This window comes from Medicago sativa, chromosome 6 (assembly GCF_051527215.1).
Source record: "Medicago sativa cultivar Bolivia chromosome 6, Bolivia_mono, whole genome shotgun sequence".
NCBI classification, from domain to species: domain Eukaryota; kingdom Viridiplantae; phylum Streptophyta; class Magnoliopsida; order Fabales; family Fabaceae; genus Medicago; species Medicago sativa.
Genome location: NC_140754.1, coordinates 88,570,927 through 88,582,007, shown reverse-complemented (window position 1 = coordinate 88,582,007; position 11,081 = coordinate 88,570,927). Strand labels below are relative to the sequence as shown.

Sequence of the window (11,081 nt, the reverse complement as noted above, 5' to 3'; positions counted from 1 at the left end):
CCTTTATTTATAGTTAACAAAAAAACAAATCGAAGCCTTTTTTTCCTCAATGAAAAAAACTAATTGAAACTTCTTTTCCTAAAAAAACGAAAAAATAAAATAAAGGAAGAGTTAACAAAAAAACAAATCGAAACCTTTTTTCCTCAATGAAAAAAACTAATTGAAACTTCTTTTCCTAAAAAAAAGAAAGAAAAAAATAAAGGAAGATTTAATGGATAGTATTGAAAGTATTATATCTAGTTTGTTGAGATATTTTGGCTACACAAAATATTAGGAATTAAATATAAAATTAAATAAAATATTTAGTGGATAAGATCAAAAGTTTGCTGAGATTTTTATGTCAAATAAAATATAGAAAAAAATATAAAAATATTGAGAATAAACGTGGAAGCGACACGTGGCATAAAAAACCTTACTTTATATATATACTAGTTTAGAGACCCGGCGTTGCCCGGGTTAGATATTAAATAAGTTTTATAAGTTTGTGTGCACGAATACACGTGTCAGTATATTAGATTGAATTTATTTAAATTTAAAATTATAATAATATCATAAAAATAAATATAAATGATGAGATGAATGTCCAATGCAAGATAAAAAGTGTAACAAAATCAATAATGAATTAGTCCTAGTGGTAAGAGTTTTGACTCCTTTTAAACATGTGGTCATGGGTTTGTTTCGTGGCCCATGCGTATGAGAGAGAAAAATCGATTGAAAGGAAAGAAAATGGTTGAAATATATATATATATATATATATATATATATATATATATATCAAAGTATATGTATGAGAAATAATAAAATTGGTGTTTGGCAAACCTGAAGAAGAAAAAATGTTAGATGAAAAGAAGGTTTGAGGTTTCTGCTTGTGCTCAAAATATGTAAATATGTGATTAACGAAAATTTATTTATTTATAGTTAACATTTGCATTAGAATATGCTGCTAAAAGATAACATAATAACTAATCGAACCTTTTTTTTATCAAAAAAAAAAACTAATCGAACCATTTTTTTCCTCAAACATAAAAATTAATTGAATGATATAGTGCTAAAAGATTAGTAATAACTAATTGAAGCTTCTTTTCCTAAAATATTAGAATTTCAATAAAAATTTAAAGAAAATATTGAGTGGATAAGATCAAAATGTTGTTGAGATATTTATGTTAAATAAAATATTGGTTTTAAAAATAGCAAAAATAATAAAAATATTGAGAATGAATGTGGAAGTGACACGTGGCATAAAAAACCTTATTTTATATATATACTATTGATATTGATTGGGTTCACGGTGTCCGCTATATTGCCATGCACCAATTATGAATGGATGTCAATACCTATTGCTATAATGGCACGCACCAATTTTGAATGTCCACTATACTGGGTTCACGCACAAAACAACATAAAAGATCAACATAAGCAAAAATACCTATTGCTAAACTACAGAACTGGTGAAATAATAATAATAAAATAATAATAATAATGACGATGATAATAATAATAATAATAATAATAATAATAATAATAATAAAATAATAAAAATAATAATAATAATAATAATACAAAATAGGAATGGATGCCACAAACTCAATTATGAATTATGAATAAGAATGGAGAGAAGAGTGGTACTGTTGAATCTGAAAAAGAAAAAAAACAATAGTATAGGTGTTAGTTTTCTTCAAAAAATAGTATAGGTGTTAGTCCAAGGACCTGAAACAGAAACAATATTATAGGTGTTAGTTCATGGACCTAAAACTCGTAGGTGTTTGTAATGGATACCAGAAACAATAGTTCAAGGACCTGAAAGAAAAAAAAAACAATCGGTAAACTCACTCGTAGATGTTAGTTCCATCTTATATTATATATATAAAAATAAAAATCTAAGCATAAGTAGAAGAAACGATAGTATAGGTGTTTGTCAAACATGAAGAAAAAAAGCTTAGATTAAAAGAAGGTTTGAGTTTCGGTTTCTGTTCAAAATATGTGATTTTGGTGATTAACAAAATCTCATTTATTTATAGTTAAAAAAAAAAAAACAAATCGATGCCTTTTTTTCCTCAATGAAAAAACTAATTGAATAATATGGTGCTAAAATATTATATAATAACTAATTGAAACTTCTTTTCCTAAAAAAAAGAAGAAGAAAAAAAGGAAGATTTAATGGATAATATTGAAAGTATGATATATAGTTTGTTGAGATATTTTGGCTACATAAAATATTAAAAATTAAATATAAAATTAAATAAAATATTTAGTGGATAAGATCAATAGTTTGTTGAGATATTTATGTCAAATAAAATATAAAAAATAATAAAAATATTGAAAATAAACGTGGAAGTGACACGTGGCATAAAAAAACCTTACTTTATATATATACTATTGATTGATTGATATACTATTGATTGATTGGTATTGATAATTATTTAGAAATACAAAAGACTGTAATTGGTTTGTTATTTAGAAAGACTGTGTGTTTCTATACACTATTGGGTTCACGGTGTCCGCTATATTGTCATGCACCAATTATGAATGGATGCCAATACCTATTGCTATAACGACACACACCAATTATGAATGTCCACTATACTGGGTTCACGCACAAAACAACATAAAAGATCAACATAAGCAAAAATACATATATTGCTAAACTACGGAACTGGTGAAATAATAATAAAATAATAATAATAATAATAATAATAATAATAATAATAATAATAATAATAATAATAATAATAATAATAATAATACAAAATAGGAATGGATGCCACAAACTCAATTATGAATTATGAATAAGAATGGAGAGAAGAGCGGTACTGTTGAATCGGAAAAAGAAAAAAAAACAATAGTATAGGTGTTAGTTTTCTTCAAAAAATAGTATAGGTGTTAGTCCAAGGACCTGAAACAGAAACAATAGTATAGGTGTTAGTTCAAGGACCTGAAACTCGTAGGTGTTTGTAATGGATACCAGAAACAATAGTTCAAGGACCTGAAAGAAAAAAAAATCAGTAAACTCACTCGTAGATGTTAGTTCCATCATATATTATATATATATATATATATATATATATATATAAAAATAAAAATCTAAGCATAATTAGAAGAAACGATAGTATAGGTGTTTGTCAAACATGAAGAAAAAAAGCTTAGATCAAAAGAAGGTTTGAGTTTCGGTTTCTGCTAAAAATATGCGATTTTGGTGATTAACAAAATCTCATTTATTTATAGTTAAAAAAAAACCGAAGCCTTTTTTTGCTCAATGAAAAAACTAATTGAATAATATGGTGCTAAAAGATTATATAATAACTAATTGAAACTTCTTTTCCTAAAAAAAAGAAGAAGAAAAAAGGAAGATTTAATGGATAATATTGAAAGTATTATATATAGTTTTTTGAGATATTTTGGCTACATAAAATATTAGAAATTAAATATAAAATTAAATAAAATATTTAGTGGTTAAGATAAATAGTTTGTTGAGATATTTATGTCAAATAAAATATAAAAAAATAATAAAAATATTGAGAATAAACGTGGAAGTGACACGTGGCATAAAAAACCTTATTTTATATATATACTATTGATATTGATTGGGTTCACGGTGTCCGCTATATTGCCATGCACCAATTATGAATGGATGTCAATACCTATTGCTATAATGGCACGCACCAATTTTGAATGTCCACTATACTGGGTTCACGCACAAAACAACATAAAATATTTAGTGGTTAAGATAAATAGCTTGTTGAGATATTTATGTCAAATAAAATATAAAAAAATAATAAAAATATTGAGAATAAACGTGGAAGTGACACGTGGCATAAAAAACCTTATTTTATATATATACTATTGATATTGATTGGGTTCACGGTGTCCGCTATATTTCCATGCACCAATTATGAATGGATGTCAATACCTATTGCTATAATGGCACGCACCAATTTTGAATGTCCACTATACTGGGTTCACGCACAAAACAACATAAAAGATCAACATAAGCAAAAATACCTATTGCTAAACTACAGAACTGGTGAAATAATAATAAAATAATAATAATAATAATAATAATAATGATAATAATAATAATAATAATAATAAAAAATAATAATAATACAAAATAGGAATGGATGCCACAAACTCAATTATGAATTATGAATAAGAATGGAGAGAAGAGTGGTACTGTTGAATCTGAAAAAGAAAAAAAACAATAGTATAGGTGTTAGTTTTCTTCAAAAAATAGTATAGGTGTTAGTCCAAGGACCTGAAACAGAAACAATAGTATAGGTGTTAGTTCAAGGACCTAAAACTCGTAGGTGTTTGTAATGGATACCAGAAACAATAGTTCAAGGACCTGAAAGAAGAAAAAAAAACAATCGGTAAACTCACTCGTAGATGTTAGTTCCATCTTATATTATATATATAAAAATAAAAATCTAAGCATAAGTAGAAGAAACGATAGTATAGGTGTTTGTCAAACATGAAGAAAAAAAGCTTAGATCAAAAGAAGGTTTGAGTTTCGGTTTCTGTTCAAAATATGTGATTTTGGTGATTAACAAAATCTCATTTATTTATAGTTAAAAAAAAAAAAACAAATCGATGCCTTTTTTTCCTCAATGAAAAAACTAATTGAATAATATGGTGCTAAAATATTATATAATAACTAATTGAAACTTTTTTTCCTAAAAAAAAGAAGAAGAAAAAAAGGAAGATTTAATGGATAATATTGAAAGTATGATATATAGTTTGTTGAGATATTTTGGCTACATAAAATATTAAAAATTAAATATAAAATTAAATAAAATATTTAGTGGATAAGATCAATAGTTTGTTTAGATATTTATGTCAAATAAAATATAAAAAATAATAAAAATATTGAAAATAAACGTGGAAGTGACACGTGGCATAAAAAAACCTTACTTTATATATATACTATTGATTGATTGATTGATGTGTAGTTTGTTGAGATAAAAAATATTGAGTGCATAAGATCAAAAGTTTGTTGAGATATTTATGTTAAATAAAATAGAAAAAATAATAAAAATATTGAGAATGAATGTGGAAGTTACACGTGGCATAAAAAACCTTACTTTATATATATACTATTGATTGATTGATTGATGTGTAGTTTGTTGAGATAAAAAATACTGAGTGCATAAGATCGAAAGTTTGTTGAGATATTTATGTTAAATAAAATAGAAAAAATAATAAAAATATTGAGAATGAATGTGGAAGTGACACGTGGCATAAAAAACCTTACTTTATATATATACTATTGATTGATTGATTGATGTGTAGTTTGTTGAGATAAAAAATACTGAGTGCATAAGATCAAAAGTTTGATGAGATATTTATGTTAAATAAAATAGAAAAAATAATAAAAATATTGAGAATGAATGTGGAAGTGACACGTGACATAAAAAACCTTACTTTATATATATACTATTGACTATTGATTTTTTGCTCATGTTTGTTACTAATCTTTTTTTTAGAGGATTTAAAGTAAAGTCCAATCTTTAACAATATTTTTTGCTCACGTTTGTTACTAATTTTTTTTTTAGAGGATTTATAGTCCAATCGTCATCGGCTATTATTTTTGTTTAATAAAAAATAAAAAAACTCATAGACTCGTGAGAAATAAAGTAGGAAAAAACATAAACTTTGGATTATTTTTTTTCATAATTGATTATTGTTCAACTTTGATTTTCTCAAATTCTAATTCATTCATTCTTCTAACAAAAAAAAGTAAAAACAAAGCTTGAATTGTAATGTTGGCGGAAAGTAAATTGCTCGAAGGATAAAACAGAAAGATATTCAATTCATGAAGTGGACCTTAAAGATATTCCATTCAATGATGCTTCAGAAGTATTAATCAATTTTCGTGAGCGTTGGAATTTTCTAACTTTTTAGAGGTGATGAGATGCGATCAAAGGGTACTATGATGAATTCTGGATCGATTTGAATTCATGAGAAGAGACATAAAGAATGCAAATATAATTTTTAAACTTTTTGTGAGTTTGATCTGTTGTTAACGGTTGTAAAAGAAAGTTAACGGTGACGATTAGTGACATTGATTATTAATCCACGTGTTATTTTATAATTGGCTATTTGTATTTAAAATTAAGGGTACTTTTGGAAAGAAAATTCCAACCCAAAAGTGTGCTGAAAGGGGTAGTTTTCTTTATATATAGTATAGATTATTATTATTATTATTATTATTATTATTATTATTATTATTATTATTATTATTATTATTATTATTATTATTATTTTGACAAAAACAAAAGGATATTCATTCATTCAAATCGATAAAGTACATCAGATACAAACATCGCTAAAAACGTAAAGGGTGAATCTGCGAACAAACTGACAGCACCCAAGTTAATAGCATACAACGGCAAAATGCCTACAAACAATATGATAAAACCTAAGTCACCGAAATACCCATGCTTTCGGATCTGCAACGTTGACGTCCAAACCATTGGTTGAATTTGTAATTGACTGATGTTGATCTCTCAATAGGAATTAAACAAACACCGTAACAAGACGCGCAAAATCAAACGCCGCACAATACGACAAACAACACAACGCTGCACTTAGACAACGAAATCACAAAAAACACAAAAGGAAAAACTATATATATGAAAACCACTTATTTAGATTGAAAGTGTAACATCCCGCGTATTAGGAATTAACGTAATATCCGAAAGCGATACAAATGCGCACGTTTAAGCATAAGGGTATATGAGTCATTTGCGTTTGAGGACTATATAAGGAAATTAGGCCCAAAATCTTCATTTTTCATTCAATTTTCTCCCTCTAGGTTTGAAAACTTTTCTCTTCCTCTCTTCCCTCTCTAGAAACCGATCCCATCCTTCAATCTTTGCTCAAAATTTGTTCAAGAATTCATGAGCAAGTGATCAAGTGAACCTTGGGTGCATAGAAGCAAGCATCTTCATCCTATTCTTTTCTCAATCAAGAGCAGTGATTTCTAGGGTTTTGGTTTGAGCTTATAATCCTTTTCTTTTGGGCAAGGTGAGTTCTATAGTTAAATTACCTACCTATGGGTTGATAATCTTGTGATGAAATCAAGTATCTATGTTTATTTAGCTTTTATGAAACTTTCTTAACCCCAAAGTTATTCTTGATGATTACATGATAAATTGCCATGAAACATGATATTGAAAATGTTTTTGTAAGCTATTTTGAGTACATAAACTTGTTAACAACATTTGGAATGAGTTGGTACATATAGGAGATGAAAATTTGGAGTTTTGGGTCGAAAATGCCAAAAACCCGCAGCTGAAAAACGCAGGTTCGCAGCGCTGCACCTGAACAAGGGCGCTAGGCGCCCAAAGTCAGAGAGCTAGCGCTAGGCACCCTCCCTCTGGCGCCAGGCGCCCCAGACAAGGCAACGCTCGCGTTGTTCTGTGTTCGGGTGCTTGGGGGCAGTCGTATAGGGGTCCGATGCGATCGTTTTGAAGTATATTTTTGCTGTTTTTACTTGTTTTACAACTGGAACGAAATTGACATGGACAAAACTTAGAATTTCTAAATGGTATGAGACTTGGGTTTATGACATTTTCAGTCCTCGGGAACTAATAGAAAAATGTACCAATCGTAAATTGAACTTTGAATAGAGAATCATGGCAATTTTAACATGTGTCGCAAGGACGACTAAAGAGAGTTTAAGCATAATGGGTAGTGGTAATCTAAGGAGGAGATTGAACATAGAGCCTCAACATAGACGTCGAGAATAGAACGTCATATTACTTTCTAGGTACTATGAGTTGTGATACGAAGAATATCTTCTATGCCTATGAACAAGTATGAATATGTATGTATATGAACATGATTAATATAAGATGTAGGTGCTCGTGTCTCTTGTCAACCACGTTAGGGGGTTGCAAGAGGTTCTCGATCTAAGGGGGACGATTCAAGCCGTAAGGGACCCGCAGACACCGAGGGAGTCCGATGTACGTAAATCGGTCATGTATAGGATAGTTCTCGGGGTTACTCCACCCGGGGCTCTCCGTAAAATGAACTAAGATAATGTTGTTTGACTCACGCTAACATAATGACTTAATGAATACGACATGCATGATTATGATTATGTTAGATATGAACAAGTGTTGGAATAGAATATGAAATGAATGTTTTACCGAAGACGAACTTAGGTTTCCCTATTCGTCCGGTATAGGGTTGTGTCATGAAATATAGTGTAGGCTTCGGTGCGTTTAACGTATCTTGGCAAAGAGGTTCTAGGATCCCTTTGACCGCCATGACACATATGATATAGTAAATCCTATAACATGTTATGAAGAATCTAAGACGGATTCTAGTGTGCACTTCCGTCTAGACCAGAATGTCCACACACGTATAATCAACCGGCAGGTTGTATTTTAGACACGTGATAACCGTAGGTCTTCCCCAAGGTTATCACTAGCCTAGGGCTAGGTAGAACTCACTGAGGCATTATGTCTCATCCAACTCCTTATTTGTTCAGGTTCACAGGATTCACGAGGTAAAGGTAAAGAAAAGCTCTTGGAGTGATCGTGACTTATTGGAGCTTTTATGGTGTGGATTAAGGATGCATATGTTACATTATGAGTCTTGTTGTCTTATATTTGTATTTGTACTTAGTTATGACAAAAGTTGGGTGTAATAATGTAACATAAGAACATTGGAATTGTTGGTGTTTCTAGACTCAAGACATAATGTTGTTTCCATTATTGTATAATTAAAGTATCCAATATCAATATTAGCACTCTTTTGAATATTCTAGATATTTTCAAATATGGGTGTTACAATTGGTATCAGAGCAGGTCGATTCAGATCGTGCCTTGGGTCATTAAGAGTACAATTCAAGTAGTTGTTCTTTTTGAGCTTAGGATATGTGTCCTCATTGTTATATTTGGTTGAAACTGATCACTTTGACTTAAATATGACAGTTAGAGCGATAATATCTAGAGCTCGAAGGGCAAGAGGTTGGCCAAGAGTTAATCGGAATGAGGAGGATGATGTTAACCCTAATGCTCAGATGTGGGCGTAGTTAATGCAACAAAACCAACAGATGATGCATATGATGCAGCAGCAGATACAACAGAACGCTCAGACTCAGCAGCAGTGGGCTGCAAATATGCAGCAAGGTCCAGGTGGTTATCATCAGCCCCCTCCACCACCTCCCATCGTGGGGAATCCAATTTTTCGAGAATTCAACCGGAACCATCCCCCGGAGTTCGATGGTAGCGGTGAGCCACCTGAAGCTAAGAGGTGGATCAAGCAGATGGAAAAGATTTTTCTGATGGTTAACTGTACCGAGGAAGATAAGGTGATTTTTGCAACGAATCAATTCCGAGGTGCAGCGCTTGATTGGTGGGAAACTGCTCGGCGTAGAATGGAGACTAATGGGTTAGATTTGAATTGGGAGAATTTCAAACAAGTGATGAAAGAGAAGTATCTTCCTTTGTCATACAAGGTCAGGAAGGAACACGAATTTCTCCACTTGAAACAAGGTCATATGTCGGTGACAGATTTTACGAAGAAGTTTGAGGAGCTATCTTATTACTCTACTCACAACGAGTATGCGGGTAATGAGATGTGGAAAGTTAACCAATATAAGCATGCTTTGAGGGGAGAGCTCTATGTTGTAGTAAGTCAGCAAAGGGTAACAGATTATGATGAGATGGTGCATAACAGCTTGGAGGCCGAAAGAGGTTTTGATAAGGCAGCTAGAGAAAATTCTCGGGCAAGTGGGAGGAATAAAGGTAATTTTGTTGACAAGTATCATGAGAAGCTGAAGCCTAAGGGTTCTCCAACTAGAGGAAAGTACATAGGTCCACCTAGAACTTATCCAACTTACAGGAAGTGTGGCAAAGCTCATCAAGGAGAATGCAGGGTAGGTTCTGGCAATTGTTTTGCATGCGGTCAATCAGGGCACTATGTGGCGGATTGTCCAAACAGAGGAAATAAAGGCAAGGGTGTAAGCACTACAATGAGTAAAGGTAGAGTGTATTCACTTGATGGTAAGAAGGCACATGCAAATGAAGACTTGATTGGTGGTACGTGTTTTCTTGGTCAGAATCCTGTTAATGTTTTATTTGATTGTGGAGCATCATGTTCTTTCATTTCATTTCAATGTGTTGAGGCTCTTCAGTTGTCTGTTTCATTATTAAATCCCCCCTATGAAGGTAACCACAACCACTGATGGGACTATTGTAGCGAATTATGTTTGTGATAATTGTCCCATCACCGTATCTAGCAAGACGTACTATATAGATTTAGTATGTCTTCCGATGAAGCAAATTGATGTTATTTTGGGTATGGATTGGTTGTCAGCCAATCATGTGTATATAGGGTGTGCCGAAAAGACTATTTACATGCCAACTAGTAATACGACGGAAGGAGTAGCCTTGTCAGAATTGATTAAGCACACGTATCAGATGGCTCAGCTTATTTGTGCTCAGGATAAGGGTTTTTATGTTATGCTCACCGTGACTTCAGAGTCATACTTGAGTCCAAGTGATATTCCTATTGTAAGTGAGTACCTAGATGTTTTTCCAGCTGATATTACAAGTTAGCCACCGGAGAGAGAGATTGAGTTTTCGATTGATTTGATTCCGGGAGCTGAACCAGTATCAGTAGCACCTTACAGAATGTCTCCCCTAGAACTCAAAGAATTGAAGACTCAATTGGAGGAGCTTATTCAAAAGCATTTCATCAGGCCTAGTGTGTCTCCATGGGGTGCACCGGTTTTGTTAGTCAAGAAGAAAGATGGCAGCATGCGACTGTGTATTGATTATCGTCAGCTGAATAAGGTGACCATTAAGAATAAGTATCCTTTGCCAAGAATTGATGATTTACTCGATCAACTTAAGGGAGCATCTGTGTTCTCTAAAATTGATCTCAGGTCAGGATACCATCAGATTCGTATCAAATCCTCAGATGTGTCCAAAACGGCTTTCAGAACACGTTACGGACACTATGAATTTTTGGTAATGCCTTTTGGTGTATCCAATGCTCCAGCAGTTTTTATGGATTACATGAATCAGATTTTTCAGCCTTATTTAGATCAATTTGTCATTATTTTCATT

At 31.5% G+C, this 11,081-nt stretch overlaps 1 protein-coding gene across 1 annotated transcript; it reads left to right on the top strand.

The window, feature by feature from the left end:
• Positions 1-9,043: 9,043 nt before the first annotated feature.
• Positions 9,044-10,568, top strand: LOC146917945 (uncharacterized). The gene is made up of 2 exons (XM_085721960.1): positions 9,044-10,081; positions 10,179-10,568. Exons 1-2 carry the CDS (start codon positions 9,044-9,046, stop codon positions 10,566-10,568), a joined length of 1,428 nt encoding a protein of 475 aa, XP_085578086.1.
• The last annotated feature ends 513 nt before the right edge of the window (positions 10,569-11,081 follow it).

Coding starts and splice junctions, on each gene's coding strand:
- LOC146917945 (XM_085721960.1), top strand. CDS start 9,044: ATGCAACAAAACCAACAGATGATGCATATGATGCAGCAGCAGATACAA. Junction 10,082..10,178: donor TTGGTCAGAATCCTGTTAAT/GTTTTATTTGAT, acceptor CCCCCTATGAAG/GTAACCACAACCACTGATGG.